The 20,011-nt window shown below is 44.5% G+C and overlaps 1 protein-coding gene across 4 annotated transcripts in view; it reads left to right on the top strand.

The window, feature by feature from the left end:
• LOC135537550 (NACHT, LRR and PYD domains-containing protein 12-like) overlaps positions 1-14,045 on the top strand; it is a 186,376-nt gene extending 172,331 nt beyond the window's left edge. For all 4 annotated transcript variants that reach the window (XM_064963681.1, XM_064963685.1, XM_064963684.1 and 1 more), the window contains 4 exons: positions 11,887-12,060; positions 12,219-12,392; positions 12,627-12,673; positions 13,041-14,045. In XM_064963681.1, coding sequence (XP_064819753.1) covers positions 11,887-12,060; positions 12,219-12,392; positions 12,627-12,673; positions 13,041-13,564 — 919 coding nt within the window. In that variant the 3' untranslated portion in view covers positions 13,565-14,045. The remainder of the gene's footprint in view (positions 1-11,886; positions 12,061-12,218; positions 12,393-12,626; positions 12,674-13,040) is intronic.
• The last annotated feature ends 5,966 nt before the right edge of the window (positions 14,046-20,011 follow it).

Raw genomic sequence — 20,011 nt, 5'->3', positions numbered from 1 at the left:
TGGAAATATACACCAGGGATATATACACCAGGGAAACACAGGGATATATACACCAGGGATATATACACCAGGGGAACACAGGGATATATACACCAGGGATATATACAACAGGGATATATACACCAGGGGAACACAGGGATATATACACCAGTGATATATACACCAGGGAAACACAGGGATATATACACCAGGGGAACACAGGGATATATACACCAGGGATATATACACCAGGGATATATACACCAGGGATATATACACCAGGGATATATACACACCAGGGATATATACACCAGGGATACACATGGATATATACACCAGGGAAACGCAGGGATATATACACCAGGGAAACACAGGGATATATATACCAGGGATATATACACCAGGGGAAAAAAGGGATATATACACCAGGGATATATACACCAGGAATATATACACCAGGGAAACAGGGAAATGTACACCAGCGATATATACACCAGGGGAACACAGGGATATATACACCAGTGATATATACACCAGGGGAACACAGGGATATATACACCAGTGATATATACACCCACCAGGGATACATACACCAGGGATACATACACCAGGGATACATACACCAGGATAACACAGGGATATATATACACCTGGGAAACACAGGGATATATACACCAGGGAAACATACACCAGGGATACCAGGGGAACACAGGGATATATAGGGATACACAGGGATATATACACCAGGGATATATACACCAGGGAAACACAGGGATATATCCACCAGTGATATATACACCAGGGAACACAGGGATAAACACACCAGGGAAACACAGGGGTATATAGACCAGGGATATATACACCAGGGATACACACCAGGGCTATATACACCAGGGATATATACACCAGGGATACATACACCAGGGATACATACACCAGGGAAACACAGGGATACATAGGGTCCTGTGTGGCTCAGGGGTAGAGCATGGCGCTATATACAACGCCATATATACACCAGGGTTCGATTCCCGCTGGGACCACCCATATGTAAAAGTAGTGGCCCCAGCCGACTTGTAAGTCGCTTTGGACAAAAGCGTCTGCTAAATGGGATATATTATATATTATACACCAGGGAAACAAGGATAAACACACCAGGGAAACACAGAGTATATACACCAGGGATACACAGGGATATATACACCAGGGATATATACACCAGGGAAACACAGGGATATATACACCAGGGATGTATGCACCAGGGATAGAAACACAAGGACACATACACCAGGGAAACATACACCAGGGAAACATACACCAGGGAAACATACACCAGGGAAACATACACCAGGGAAACATACACCAGGGAAACATACACCAGGGAAACATACACCAGGGAAACACAGGGATATATATACACCTGGGAAACACAGGGATATATACACCAGGGAAACATACACCAGGGATATATACACCAGTGAAACACAGGGATATATACGCCAGGGAAACACAGGGATATATACACCAGGGGAACACAGGGATATATACACCAGGGATATATACACCAAGGATATATACAGCAGGGGAACACAGGGATATATACACCAGGTGAACACAGGGATATATATACACCAGGGGAACACAGGGGTATATACACCAGGGATATATATACACCAGGGATGTATACACCAGGGATGTATACACCTGGGAAACACAGGGATATATACACCTGGGAAACACAGGGATATATACACCAGGGAAACAGGGATATATAAACCAGGGATATATACACCAGGGATATATACACCAGGAAAACACAGGGATATATACACCAGGGATATATACACCAGGGAAAAACAGGGATATATACACCAGGGGAACACAGGGATATATACACCAGGGATATATACACCAGGGGAACACAGGGATATATACACCAGTGATATATACACCAGGGAACACAGGGATAAACACAGGGATATATACACCAGGGATATATACACCAGGGGAACACAGGGATATATACACCAGGGATATATACACCAGGGGAACACAGGGATATATACACCAGTGATATATACACCAGGGAACACAGGGATATATACACCAGAGATACATACCAGGGCTATATACACCAGGGAAACACAGGGATATATATACCAGGTATATACACCAGGGGACCACAGGGAAATATACACCAGGGATATATACATCAGGGAAACACAGGGATATATATATACACCAGGGATATATACACCAGGGATATATACACCAGGGATATATACACCAGGGATATATACACCAGGGATACATACACCAGGGATATATACACCAGGGAAACACAGGGATATATACACCAGAGATACATACCAGGGCTATATACACCAGGGAAACACAGGGATATATATACCAGGTATATACACCAGGGGACCACAGGGAAATATACACCAGGGATATATACATCAGGGAAACACAGGGATATATATATACACCAGGGATATATACACCAGGGATATATACACCAGGGATATATACACCAGGGATATATACACCAGGGATATATACACCAGGGATATATACACCAGGGATACATACACCAGGGATATATACACCAGGGAAACACAGGGATATATACACCAGGGATGTATGCACCAGGGATGGAAACACAAGGACACATACACCAGGGAAACATACACCAGGGAAACATACACCAGGATAACACAGGGATATATATACACCTGGGAAACACAGGGATATATACACCAGGGAAACATACACCAGGGATATATACACCAGTGAAACACAGGGATATATACGCCAGGGAAACACAGGGATATATACACCAGGGGAACACAGGGATATATACACCAGGGATATATACACCAAGGATATATACAGCAGGGGAACACAGGGATATATACACCAGGGATATATACACCAGGGGAACACAGGGATATATACACCAGGTGAACACAGGGATATATATACACCAGGGGAACACAGGGGTATATACACCAGGGATATATATACACCAGGGATGTATACACCAGGGATGTATACACCTGGGAAACACAGGGATATATACACCTGGGAAACACAGGGATATATACACCAGGGAAACAGGGATATATAAACCAGGGACATATACACCAGGGATATATACACCAGGAAAACACAGGGATATATACACCAGGGATATATACACCAGGGAAAAACAGGGATATATACACCAGGGGAACACAGGGATATATACACCAGGGATATATACACCAGGGGAACACAGGGATATATACACCAGTGATATATACACCAGGGAACACAGGGATAAACACAGGGATATATACACCAGGGATATATACACCAGGGGAACACAGGGATATATACACCAGTGATATATACACCAGGGAACACAGGGATAAACACAGGGATATATACACCAGGGAAACACAGGGATATATACACCAGAGATACATACCAGGGCTATATACACCAGGGAAACACAGGGATATATATACCAGGTATATACACCAGGGGACCACAGGGATATATACACCAGGGATATATACATCAGGGAAACACAGGGATATATATATACACCAGGGATATATACACCAGGAATATATACACCAGGGATATATACACCAGGGATATATACACCAGGGATATATACACCAGGGATACACAGGGATACACAGGGATATATACACCAGGGATATATACACCAGGGAAACACAGGGATATATACACCAGGGATGTATGCACCAGGGATGGAAACACAAGGACACATACACCAGGGAAACATACACCAGGGAAACATACACCAGGGAAACATACACCAGGGAAACATACACCAGGGAAACATACACCAGGGAAACATACACCAGGGAAACATACACCAGGATAACACAGGGATATATATACACCTGGGAAACACAGGGATATATACACCAGGGAAACACAGGGATATATACACCAGTGAAACACAGGGATATATACTCCAGGGAAACACAGGGATATATACACCAGGGGAACACAGGGATATATACACCAGGGATATATACACCAAGGATATATACAGCAGGGGAACACAGGGATATATACACCAGGGATATATACACCAGGGGAACACAGGGATATATACACCAGGTGAACACAGGGATATATATACACCAGGGGAACACAGGGGTATATACACCAGGGATATATATACACCAGGGATGTATACACCAGGGATGTATACACCAGGGATGTATACACCTGGGAAACACAGGGATATATACACCTGGGAAACACAGGGATATATACACCAGGGAAACACAGGGATATATACACCAGGGAAACAGGGATATATAAACCAGGGATATATACACCAGGGATATATACACCAGGAAAACACAGGGATATATACACCAGGGATATATACACCAGGGAAAAACAGGGATATATACACCAGGGGAACACAGGGATATATACACCAGGGATATATACACCAGGGGAACACAGGGATATATACACCAGTGATATATACACCAGGGAACACAGGGATAAACACAGGGATATATACACCAGGGATATATACACCAGGGGAACACAGGGATATATACACCAGTGATATATACACCAGGGAACACAGGGATAAACACAGGGATATATACACCAGGGAAACACAGGGATATATACACCAGAGATACATACCAGGGCTATATACACCAGGGAAACACAGGGATATATATACCAGGTATATACACCAGGGGACCACAGGGATATATACACCAGGGATATATACATCAGGGAAACACAGGGATATATATATACACCAGGGATATATACACCAGGGATATATACACCAGGGATATATACACCAGGGATATATACACCAGGGATATATACACCAGGGAAACACAGGGATATATAAAACAGGGATATATACACCAGGGATATATACACCAGGGGACCACAGGGATATATACACCAGGGATATATACACCAGGAAAACACAGGGATATATACACCAGGGATCTATACACCAGGGATCTATACACCAGGGATCTATACACCAGGAATCTATACACCAGGAATCTATACACCAGGCATCTATACACCAGGGAAACACAGGGATATATACACCAGGGATATATACACCACGGAAACACAGGGATATATACACCATGGATATATATACCAGGGATATATACACCAGGGGTGTATACATCAGGGAAACAGGGATATATATACACCAGGGATATATACACCAGGGATACACAGGGATATATACACCAGGGAAACACAGGGATATATCCACCAGTGATATATACACCAGGGTTAAATACACCAGGGATATATACAACAGGGGAACACAGGGATATACACACCAGGTATATATATACAACAGGGGAACACAGGGATATACACACCAGGTATATATATACACCAGGGAAACACAGGGATATATACACCAGGTATATATATACACCAGGGAAACACAGGGATATATACACCAGGTATATATACACCAGGGAAACACAGGGATATATACACCAGGTATATATACACCAGGGAAACACAGGGATATATACACCAGGTATATATACACCAGGGAAACACAGGGATATATACACCAGGTATATATACACCAGGGAAACACAGGGATATATACACCAGGTATATATACACCAGGGAAACACAGGGATATATATACACCAGGTATATATACACCAGGGAAACACAGGGATATATATACACCAGGGATGTATACATCAGGGAAACAGGGATATATATACACCAGGGATATATACACCAGGGATACACAGGGATATATACACCAGGGAAACACAGGGATATATCCACCAGTGATATATACACCAGGGATAAATACACCTGGGAAACACAGGGATATATAAACCAGGGACATATACATCAGGAAAACACAGGGATATATACACCAGGTATATATACACCAGGGAAACACAGGGATATATACACCAGGTATATATACACCAGGGAAACACAGGGATATATACACCAGGTATATATACACCAGGGAAACACAGGGATATATACACCAGGTATATATACACCAGGGAAACACAGGGATATATACACCAGGTATATATACACCAGGGAAACACAGGGATATATACACCAGGTATATATACACCACGGAAAAACAGGGATATATACACCAGGGATATATACACCAGGGGAACACAGGGATATATACACCAGTGATATATACACCAGGGAAACACAGGGATATATACACCAGGTATATATACACACCAGGGAGACACAGGGATATATACACCAGGGATATATACACCAGGGAAACACAGGGGTATTTACACCAGGGATATATACACCAGGGATACATACCAGGGCTATATACACCAGGGAAACACAGGGATATATATACCAGGTATATATACAACAGGGGACCACAGGGATATATACACCAGGGATATATACACCAGGGATGTATACATCAGGGAAACACAGGGATATATATATACACACCAGGGATATATACACCAGGGATACACAGGGATATATACACCAGGGATATATACACCAGGGATATATACACCAGGGAAACACAGGGATATATAAACCAGGGACATATACACCAGGGATATATACACCAGGAAAACACAGGGATATATACAACAGGGATACATACACCAGGGATATATACACCAGGGGAACACAGGGATATATACACCAGGGATCTATACACCAGGGATCTATACACCAGGGAAACACAGGGATATATACACCAGGGAAACAGTGATATATACACCAGGGAAACACAGGGATATATACGCCAGGGATATATACACCAGGGATATATACGCCAGGGATATATACGCCAGGGATATATACACCAGGGAAACACAGGGATATATACACCAGGGATATATACACCAGGGACACACAGTGATATATACACCAGGGAAACACAGGGATATATACACCATGGATATATATACCAGGGATATATACATCAGGGAAACAGGGATATATACACCAGGGAAACACAGGGATATATACGCCAGGGATATATACACCAGGGAAACACAGGGATATATACACCAGGGATATATACACCAGGGATACATACCAGGGCTATATACACCAGGGAAACACAGGGATATATATACCAGGTATATATACAACAGGGGACCACAGGGATATATACACCAGGGATATATACACCAGGGATGTATACATCAGGGAAACACAGGGATATATATATACACACCAGGGATATATACACCAGGGATACACAGGGATATATACACCAGGGATATATACACCAGGGATATATACACCAGGGAAACACAGGGATATATAAACCAGGGACATATACACCAGGGATATATACACCAGGAAAACACAGGGATATATACAACAGGGATACATACACCAGGGATATATACACCAGGGGAACACAGGGATATATACACCAGGGATCTATACACCAGGGATCTATACACCAGGGAAACACAGGGATATATACACCAGGGAAACAGGGATATATACACCAGGGAAACACAGGGATATATACGCCAGGGATATATACACCAGGGATATATACGCCAGGGATATATACGCCAGGGATATATACACCAGGGAAACACAGGGATATATACACCAGGGATATATACACCAGGGACACACAGGGATATATACACCAGGGAAACACAGGGATATATACACCATGGATATATATACCAGGGATATATACATCAGGGAAACAGGGATATATACACCAGGGAAACACAGGGATATATACGCCAGGGATATATACACCAGGGAAACACAGGGATATATACACCAGGGATATATACACCAGGGACACACAGGGATATATACACCAGGGAAACACAGGGATATATACACCAGGGATTTATTCACCAGGGGAACACAGGGATACATACACCAGTGATATATACCCAATGGAAACACGGGTATATACACCAGGGATATGTACACCAGGGATACATACCAGGGCTATATACTCCAGGTATATATACACCAGGGGACCACAGGGATATATACACCAGGGATGTATACATCAGGGAAACACAGGGATATATATATATACACCAGGGATATATACACCAGGTATACATACACCAGGGATGTATACACCAGGGATGTATACACCAGGGAAACACAGGGATATATATACACCAGGGATATATACACCAGGGATACACAGGGATATATACACTAGGTATATATACACACCAGGGAAACACAGGGATATATACACCAGGGAAACACAGGGGTATTTACACCAGGGATATATACACCAGGGATACATACCAGGGCTATATACACCAGGGAAACACAGGGATATATATACCAGGTATATATACAACAGGGGACCACAGGGATATATACACCAGGGATATATACACCAGGGATGTATACACCAGGGAAACACAGGGATATATACACCTGGGAAACACAGGGATATATATGCCAGGGATATATACGCCAGGGATATATACACCAGGGATATATACACCAGGGAAACACAGGGATATATACACCAGGGAAACACAGGGATATATACACCAGGGAAACAGGGATATATACACCAGGGAAACACAGGGATATATATGCCAGGGATATATACGCCAGGGATATATACACCAGGGATATATACACCAGGGATATATACACCAGGGAAACAGGGATATATAAACCAGGGACATATACACCAGGGATATATACACCAGGAAAACACAGGGATATATACACATATATATATATATATGGGTCCTGTGTGGCTCAGTCGGTAGAGCATGGCGCTTGCAACGCCAAGCGTCGTGGGTTCGATTCCCGCTGGGGCCACCCATATGTAAAAGTAGTGGCCCCAGCCGACTTGTAAGTCGCTTTGGACAAAAGCGTCTGCTAAATGGGATATATTATTATATTATATTATATAAAACAGGGATATATACACCAGGGATATATACACCAGGGGACCACAGGGATATATACACCAGGGATATATACACCAGGAAAACACAGGGATATATACAACAGGGATACATACACCAGGGATATATACACCAGGGGAACACAGGGATATATACACCAGGGATATATACACCAGGGATATATACACCAGGGATATATACACCAGGGAAACACAGGGATATATACACCAGGGATCTATACACCAGGGATCGATACACCAGGGAACGATACACCAGGGAACGATACACCAGGGATCTATACACCAGGGATCTATACACCAGGGATCTATACACCAGGGAAACACAGGGATATATACACCATGGATATATATACCAGGGATATATACACCAGGGATGTATACATCAGGGAAACAGGGATATATATACACCAGGGATATATACACCAGGGATACACAGGGATATATACACCAGGGAAACACAGGGATATATCCACCAGTGATATATACACCAGGGATAAATACACCAGGGATAAATACACCTGGGAAACACAGGGATATATACACCTGGGAAATACAGGGATATATGCACCAGGGAAACACAGGGATATATACACCTGGGAAATACAGGGATATATACACCAGGGAAACACAGGGATATATACACCTGGGAAATACAGGGATACATACACCAGGGATATATACAACAGGGGAACACAGGGATATATATACACCAGGGATATATACAAGAGGGATACATACACCAGGGATATATACACCAGGGGAACACAGGGATATACACACCAGGGATATATACACCAGGTAAACACAGGGATATATACACCAGGTATATATATACACCAGGGAAACACAGGGATATATACACCAGGGAAACACAGGGATATATACACCAGGTATATATACACCAGGGAAAAACAGGGATATATACACCAGGGATATATACACCAGGGGAACACAGGGATATATACACCAGTGATATATACACCAGGGAAACACAGGGATATATACACCAGGGATATATACACCAGGGAAACACAGGGATATATACACCAGGGATATATACACCAGGGATACATACACCAGGGATACATACCAGGGCTATATACACCAGGGAAACACAGGGATATATATACCAGGGATATATACTCCAGGGAAACACAGGGGTATTTACACCAGGGATATATACACCAGGGATACATACCAGGGCTATATACACCAGGGAAACACAGGGATATATATACCAGGTATATATACAACAGGGGACCACAGGGATATATACACCAGGGATATATACACCAGGGAAACACAGGGATATATACACCAGGGATATATACACCAGGGAAACACAGGTGTATTTACACCAGGGATATATACACCAGGGATACATACCAGGGCTATATACACCAGGGAAACACAGGGATATATATACCAGGTATATATACAACAGGGGACCACAGGGATATATACACCAGGGATATATACACCAGGGAAACACATGGATATATACACCAGGGATATATACACCAGGGAAACACAGGGGTATTTACACCAGGGATATATACACCAGGGATACATACCAGGGCTATATACACCAGGGAAACACAGGGATATATATACCAGGTATATATACAACAGGGGACCACAGGGATATATACACCAGGGATATATACACCAGGGAAACACAGGGATATATACACCAGGGATATATACACCAGGGACACACAGGGATATATACACCAGGGAAACACAGGGATATATACACCAGGGAAACAGGGATATATACACCAGGGAAACACAGGGATATATATGCCAGGGATATATACGCCAGGGATATATACACCAGGGATATATACACCAGGGATATATACACCAGGGAAACACAGGGATATATACACCAGGGATATATACACCAGGGACCCACAGGGATATATACACCAGGGAAACACAGGGATATATACACCATGGATATATATACCAGGGATATATACACCAGGGAAACAGGGATATATACACCATGGAAACACAGGGATATATACGCCAGGGGTATATACACCAGGGAAACACAGGGATATATACACCAGGGATATATACACCAGGGACACACAGGGATATATACACCAGGGAAACACAGGGATATATACACCAGGGATATATACACCAGGGATATATACACCAGGCGAAACACAGGGATATATACACCAGGGATATATACACCAGGGATATATACACCAGGGACACACAGGGATATATACACCATGGATATATATACCAGGGATATATACACCAGGGAAACACAGGGATATATACATCAGGGATATATACGCCAGGGATATATACACCAGGGATATATACACCAGGGAAACACAGGGATATATATATATATATATACCAGGGATATATACACCGGGGATATATACACCAGGGATATATACAACAGGGATACACAGGGATATTTACACCAGGGATATATACACCAGGGAAACACAGGGATATATACACCAGGGATATATACACCAGGGATATATACACCAGGGATATATACACCAGGGATATATACACCAGGGATATATACAACAGGGAAACACAGGGATATTTACACCAGGGATATATACACCAGGGAAACACAGGGATATATACACCAGGGATATATACACCAGGGATATATACACCAGGGATATATACACCAGGGATATATACACCAGGGATATAAGCGACACCTGGAGGCAGGTGAAACAGATGAGGGTTTGACATGAATATGGAGAAAAATATACTGCCACTATTTTCACATTAGTATAACAATATGACCATACAATTCTAGGAAACGGAAGATTAATATATATGTTGTTTTAGAGATGAAACCAAATACATCTGCCATTGTCCTTCTACACTACTGGTGTTAAATTAACAGTGTGTTTGTGAAGTCATGATGATCTCTTTGTCAGGCTGTCAGACTGTGGAGTCACAGAGGAAGGCTGTGCTTCTCTGGTCTCAGCTCTGGAGTCAAACCCCTCACACCTGAGAGAGCTGGACCTGAGTAACAATGACCTGAAGGATTCAGGAGTGAAGCTGCTCTCTGATGGACTGGGGAATCCCCACTGTAAACTGGAGACTCTGAGGTCAGTATTCCTGTAGTTGGTCAACAATATTTGTACTATACATTTTTCTCTCTACAAGCAATACTTTGATGATTTGTCATTTGATAAAAAATATACTGCCACTATTTTCACCACCAAATAATATCAGTGTGATTTTAATATGATTTGACTCTTTGCAGGCTGTCAGGCTGTCTAGTCACAGAGGAAGGCTGTGCTTCTCTGGTCTCAGCTCTGAGATCAAACCCCTCACACCTGAGAGAGCTGGACCTGAGCTTCAATCACCCAGGAGACTCAGGAGTCAGACTGCTCTCTGCTGGACTGGAGGATCCACACTGCAGACTGGAGAAACTCAAGTATGTAGAGGGTTTATGTCAATGTTCATATCAGACATGTTGGACTTATCAGGCTGGTTAAGACAAACATTCTGACCACCACTTGGACAGAATTATACCACAGGACACCCACACACACACAGACAAACATTTGCTTGAAGTTATATGCTGTATATCCGCGTGTGTCGTGTGTGTGTGTGAGAGAGTTCAGGTGTATCCCTCAATGACTGTCTGTTCTTCTGCTTACCGCTACAGTGTGGAACATGGTGGAGAGTACACAATGAAACCTGGGCTTAGAAAATGTGAGTGTTGACTGCTGTGAAGAATATGACTAAGAATAAGTCTAAATTCAAGTTAAGTCAAAGACCATCATCATTACTGACTTGGTCATATTAAATATCAGCTGTAGTTCTACAGAAGCAGAAATCAGGGACACCAACGTTTACAAAGAGTTGATTTGACTGTGTGTGTATGTGTAATTAATGTGAATTAGTGTGTTTTATATTACCATACAGTATAACATATGATCATTCAACAAGTCTCAAGTTACCTTAACTTCTCCTTTTGATACTTAGAAACATCTACATTAAATGAATTAGTGAAAAGTGAGTTAACATTCTAATGTGAATGATGATGATTTCTAATATTGTGTCTGGTTTCATCCATCAGATGTCTGTGATCTCACACTGGACCCAAACACAGTAAACAGACTCCTCTCTCTGTCTGAGGAGAACAGAAAGGTGACATGTAAGAGAGAGGAGCAGCTGTATCCTGATCACCCAGAGAGATTTGAGGGCTGTGGACAGGTGCTGTGTAGAGAGGGTCTGACTGGGCGCTGTTACTGGGACGTAGAGTGGAGTGGGAGAGGGGCTGTTATAGGAGTGACATATAAAGGAATCAACAGGAGAGGATGGGGTGATGACTGTTGTCTTGGATACAATGACAAGTCATGGTGTCTGTTCTGCTCTGACAACAGTCACATTGCTAGGCACAATAATAATCACACTATCATAGACGTCCCCTCTTCCAGCTCCCACAGAGTAGGAGTGTATCTGGACTGGCCAGCCGGCACTCTGTCCTTCTATAGAGCCTCCTCTGACACACTGACCCACCTGTACACATTCACCTCCACATTCACTGAACCCCTCTATCCAGGGTTTAGTGTTGGCGACTCAGTGTCCCTCTGTCAGTGATACACACACACACACTACTCAAACACACACATTGGCATACACTGGACAAACACACACACACACACACGCTGGATACACACACAAACACAGTGGACACACACAAACACAGTGGACACACACAAACACACTGGATAAACACACACACACTGGACAAACACACACACACTGGACAAACACACACACACAGGACACACACACATGCGCTTCTTCCTATAATTGTGAGGACCTTGACCCAGGACCGTTAAAATACCAATGTGATCTCAGAACATACTGCACTTGTTTTATACTGTTTTAGATGGATCCTCTGTTTATCATCTTGTTTTATACTGTTTTGGATGGATCCTCTGTTTATCATCTTGTTTTATACTGTTTTAGATGGATCCTCTGTTGATCATCTTGTTTTAGGTGGATCCTCTGTTTATCATCTTGTTTTATACTGTTTTAGATGGCAGGTTGAATAAAGAGAAGCTAGTGATGTGGGGGTTCTCTCATAACTCTCATGATTTCAAAAAGGATTTATGGCGAACGCCACCAAATGATTATGTTAGGTCAGTACACAGCCACAGAAAAACACAGCCATTTTCCCAGACAAAGATAGGAGTCGCAAAAAAGCAGAAATATAGATCCATAACCTTTGATGCTCTTCATCAGATGACATTCATAGGACTTCATGTTCCACAATACATGTATGTTTAGTTCGATAATGTGGATATTTATATATATTTATATCCACAAATCTCAGTTTACATTGGCGCCATGTTCAGAAATGCCTCCAAAATATCCGGAGAAATTGCAGAGAGCCACGTCAAATAACAGAAATACTCATCATAAACTTTGATGAATGATGATACATGTTTTACATAGAATTAAAGATACACTTGTTCTTAGTGCAACGGCTGTGTCAGATTTAAAAATAACTTTACGGAAAAAGCAAACCATGCAATAATCTGAGATAAACATTTCTCCTCCAGAAATACGAAATTACATCATAAATATTCCCTTACCTTTGATGATCTTCATCAGAATGCGCTCCCAAGAATGTTACTTCCACAATACATTTTTATTTTGTTTGATAATGTCCATTAATTTAAAAAAAGTAGCTACTCGCGCAGGTCCAGGCGAACGTCGGACGAAAACGTCAAAAAGTTATATTACAGGTCGAATAAACTTGTCAAACTATGTAGAGAATCAATCTTCAAGATGTTGTTATCATAAATATTCAATAACGTTCCAACCTGAGAATTCCTTTGTGTCTACAGATGTAATGGAACGCAAGGCGATATCATGTGGAATTCGCATGACCAGGAACTGGCTCTCTGCCAGACCACTGACTCAAACACCTCCCATCCAGCCCCACATCACAGTAGAGGCTTCGTTCAATGTTCTACAGACTGTTGACATCTAGTGGAAGGCGTAGGCAGTGCAAACAGATCCATATCTTACTGGGATTTGAATAGGCGATCAGTTGAAAATCAACCAGCCTCAGAATTCTCACTTCCTGTTTGGATTTTTTCTCAGGTGTTTGCCTGCCATATGAGTTCTGTTATACTCACAGACATCATTCAAACAGTTTTAGAAACGTCAGAGTGTTTTATATCCAATAGTAATAATAATATGCATATATTAGCATCTGGGACAGAGTAGCAGGTAGTTCACTCTGGGCACGCTATTCATCCAAAGTGAAAATGCTGCCACCGATCCTAGAGAAGTTTTAAAGAAGGATTTTTAAGCCTGGAGACAATTGAGACATGGATTGTGTATGTGTGTCATTCAGAGGGTGAATGAGCAAGACAAAAGTTTTAAGTGCCTTTGAACGGGGTATGGTAGTAGGTGCCAGGCGCACTGGTTTGTGTCAAGAACTGCAACACTGCTGGGTTTTCACGCTCATGTTCCACCACCCAAAGGACATCCAGCTAACTTGACAACTGTGGGAAGCATTGGAGTCAACATGGGTCATCATCCCTGTGGAACTTAATGTTAGGAGGGTGTCCTTCATTTCTAGTCCACTCAGTGTATAACATGTAGACTACACTGCTCAGTTAGAGTAATATCTAGTCCATTCAGTGTATAACCTGTAGTGTAACGACGTTCTTCTTTTGTCGAGAGTCGGACCGAAATGCAGCGTGTTGGTTACTCATGTTTAATTGGTGAAACAAACGAACTATGCATGAAACTAATAAATACAAAACAACAAACGGAACGTGAAACCTATTACCTGACTGGTGAAACTAACACAGAGACAGGAACAATCACCCACGAAATACAAAGCGAACCCCAGGCTACCTAAATACGGTTCCCAATCAGAGACAACGAGAATCACCTGACTGATTGAGAACCGCCTCAGGCAGCCAAACCTAATCAACACACACCCCTAATCAACTACAATCACTATAACTAAAGAACCCCACAAAGAATACAACAAACAATAAACCCATGTCACACCCTGGCCTGACTAACTAATAAACTAAAACACAAAATACTAAGACTAAGGCGTGACAGAACCCCCCCCCCTAAGGTGCGGACTCCCGAACGTAACCTCAAAACCATAGGGAGGGTCCGGGTGGGCGTCTGTCCATGGTGGCGGTTCCGGCTCCGGACGTGGACCCCACTTCATAAATGTCATTGTTCCTCCCCTTCGCGTCCTGGGATAATCCACCCTCGCCGCCGACCATGGCCGAATAGTCCTCACCCAGAACCCTACATAACAGAGGAGCAGCTCGGGACTGAGGGGCAGCTCGGGACTGAGGGGCAGCTCGGGACTGAGAAGAAGCCCGGGACTGAGAAGAAGCCCGGGACTGAGAAGAAGCCCAGTACTGAGAAGAAGCCCAGCCAGGCAGTTGAATCCGGCAGATCCTGGCCGAATGGCGGATCCTGGCCGACTGGCGGATCTGGAAGAGTTTGGCCGACTGGCTGATCTGGAAGAGTCTGGCCGACTGGCGGATCTGGAAGAGTCTGGCTGATCTGGAAGAGTCTGGCTGTCTGACGGATCTGGAAGAGTCTGGCGGATCTGGAAGAGTCTGGCTGTCTGGCGGATCTGGAAGAGTCTGGCTGTCTGGCGGATCTGGAAGAGTCTGGCTGTCTGGCGGATCTGGAAGAGTCTGGCTGTCTGGCGGATCTGGAAGAGTCTGGCAGACTGGCGGCTCTGGCTGCTCCATACTGACTGACAGCTCTGGCGGCTCCATGCAGACTGGCAGCTCCTTGCAGACTGGCAGCTCCATGCAGACTGGCAGCTCCATGCAGACTGGCAGCTCCATGCAGACTGGCAGCTCCATGCAGACTGGCAGCTCCATGCAGACTGGCAGCTCTGGCTGCTTCATGCAGACTGGCAGCTCCATGCAGACTAGCTGCTCCATGCAGACTGACAGCTCTGGCTGCTCCATGTAGACTGGCAGCACAGGCTGCTCTATACAGGCAGGAGGCTCCGTCAGCGCGGTAGAGGAGGAAGGCTCTAGAACCGCTGAACAGGCGGGAGACTCAGACAGCGCAGGAGAGGGAGAAAGCGCTGGCTGCGCTGAACAGGCGAGGCGCACTGAAGGCCTGATGCGTGGTGCTGGCACTGGTGGTATTGGGCCGAGGACACGCACAGGAAGCCTAGTGCGGGGAGCTGCTACTGGAGGGCTGGGGTGTGGAGGTGGTTCTGGATAGACCGGACCGTGCAGGCGCACTGGAGCTCTTGAGCACCGAGCCTGCCCAACCTTACCTGGTTCAATACTCTTGGTTGCCCTGCCAGTGCTGTGAGGAGAAATAGCCCGCACTGGGCTATGTAGGCGAACCGGAGACACCGAGCGCAAGGCTGGTGCCATGTAAGCCGGCCCAAAGAGACGCACTGGAGACCGGATGCGTAGAGCCGGCTTCATGGCATTTGGCTCGACGCTCAATCTAGCCCGGCCGATACGCGGAGCTGAAATATACCGCACCGGGCTATGCACCCGCACTGGGCTATGCACCCGCACTGGGGACACCGTGCGCACCACTGCATAACACAGTGCCTGCCCGGTCTCTCTAGCCCCCCGAGATTGCGCAGGTCTCCTACCTGACGCAGCCATACTCCCTGATAGCCCCCCCCAAGCAATTTTTGGGGCTGCTTTTCGGGCTTCCTTGCCAACCGTGTTCCCTCGTATCGTCGGCTCCTATCTCCGGCTGCCTCTGCTCTCCTTAGTGCCTCCACCTGTTGCCATGGGAGGCGATCTCTTCCGGCCAATATCTCCTCCCAAGTGTAGCAACCTTTACCGTCCAGCACGTCTTCCCATGTCCATTCTCCGAATAATTCCTCCTCCCTTTGCTTCTCCAGCTGTCGTTGCCTGTTAACACGCTGCTCGGTCCGAGTGTGGTGGGTGATTCAGTAACGGCGTTCCTCTTTTGTTGAAAGAAAGTCGGACCGAAATGCAGCGTGTAGGTTACTCATGTTTAATGTGAAAACAAACAAACGAACTATACATGAAATAACTTAATAAATACAAAACAACAAACGGAACGTGAAACCTATTACAGCCTGACTGGTGAAACTAACAGAGACAGGAACAATCACCCACAAAATGCAAAGCGAAAACCAGGCTACCTAAATATGGTTCCCAATCAGAGACAACGAGAATCACCTGACTCTGATTGAGAACCGCCTCAGGCAGCCAACCTATTTAACACACACACCCCTAATCAGCTACAATCCCAAACACTACAAACCCCAATACGAAAATACAATACAATAAACCCATGTCACACCCTGGTCTAACCAAATATATAACGAAAACACAAAATACAATGACCAAGGCGTGACAAGGGCCTGCAGGTTGGAGCTAGGACCTGCATGTTGGAGCTAGGACAGCTAGGACCTGCATGTTGGAGCTAAGACCTGCATGTTGGAGCTGGGGCCTGCATGTTGGAGCTAGGGCCTGCATGTTGGAGCTAGGGCCTGCATGTTGGAGCTAGGGCCTGCATGTTGGAGCTAGGGCCTGCATGTTGGAGCTAGGGCCTGCATGTTGGAGCTAGGGCCTGCATGTTGGAGCTCGGACCTGCATGTTGGAGCTCGGACCTGCATGTTGGAGCTAGGGCGTGCATGTTGGAGCTAGGGCCTGCATGTTGGAGCTAGGGCCTGCATGTTGGAGCTATGGCCTGCATGTTGGAGCTAGGGCCTGCATGTTGGAGCTAGGACCTGCATGTTGGAGCTAGGACCTGCATGTTGGAGCTAGGACCTGCATGTTGGAGCTAGGACCTGCATGTTGGAGCTAAGACCTGCATGTTGGAGCTAAGACCTGCATGTTGGCGCTAGGACAGCTAGGAACTGCATGTTGGAGCTAGGACAGCTAGGAACTGCATGTTGGAGCTAGGACCTGCATGTTGGAGCTAAGACCTGCATGTTGGAGCTAGGGCGTGCATGTTGGAGCTAGGGCGTGCATGTTGGAGCTAGGGCGTGCATGTTGGAGCTAGGGCGTGCATGTTGGAGCTAGGGCGTGCATGTTGGAGCTAGGGCGTGCATGTTGGAGCTAGGGCGTGCATGTTGGAGCTAGGGCGTGCATGTTGGAGCTAGGACCTGCATGTTGGAGCTAGGACCTGCATGTTGGAGCTAAGACCTGCATGTTGGAGCTAAGACCTGCATGTTGGAGCTAAGACCTGCATGTTGGAGCTAAGACCTGCATGTTGGAGCTAGGACAGCTAGGAACTGCATGTTGGAGCTAGGACAGCTAGGAACTGCATGTTGGAGCTAGGACCTGCATGTTGGAGCTAAGACCTGCATGTTGGAGCTAAGACCTGCATGTTGGAGCTAAGACATCTAGGAACTGCATGTTGGAGCTTGGACCTGCATGTTGGAGCTAGGTCCTGCATTTTGGAGCTTGGACCTGCATTTTTTACCCAATTTGACACCAATCATCCCATTAAAATGTGGAAAAATCTTACCAATCACACCATTTGGGGCGGCAGGGTAGCCTAGTGGTTAGAGCATTGGACTAGTAACAAATCTGTCGTTCTGCCCCTGAACAGGCAGTTAACCCACTGTTCCTCGGCTGTCATTGAAAATAAGAATTTGTTCTTAACTGACTTGCCTAGTTAAATAAAGCTAAAAAAATAAATTAAAAAAATTCATATGGGGAATGTGGTATCCCACACGCCACATGTGTGGTACACGTTTGAATAGTGAGTCAGAACAACACATTGTATACTGTGTGATACTTGACCCTTTGTTACAGATACAGGTATTCTGTGTGTATCCTGTGTATTTCTTTTCTCTCCTTCTCCCCTCACAGGTGACAATCATCACTCCCCAATCAGTCACCAAACAGTCATCAATCAGAAGACACACCTCCTCCTGTTTCCATTACCCAATACACTAGTTAGAACTGGGCGGACCACCCCCTGTATTTTTGGTTAGTTAGTTAGTTGTATAGTAGTAGGCTAGTCTAGGGATGTTTTTGGTTAGTTAGTTAGCTATATTGAAGTAGGCTAGTTTATGGG

Source organism: Oncorhynchus masou, unplaced genomic scaffold (genome assembly GCF_036934945.1).
Source record: "Oncorhynchus masou masou isolate Uvic2021 unplaced genomic scaffold, UVic_Omas_1.1 unplaced_scaffold_814, whole genome shotgun sequence".
NCBI classification, from domain to species: domain Eukaryota; kingdom Metazoa; phylum Chordata; class Actinopteri; order Salmoniformes; family Salmonidae; genus Oncorhynchus; species Oncorhynchus masou.
The sequence above is the reverse complement of the archived record's forward strand: the minus strand, read 5'-3'. Positions and strand labels throughout refer to the sequence as shown.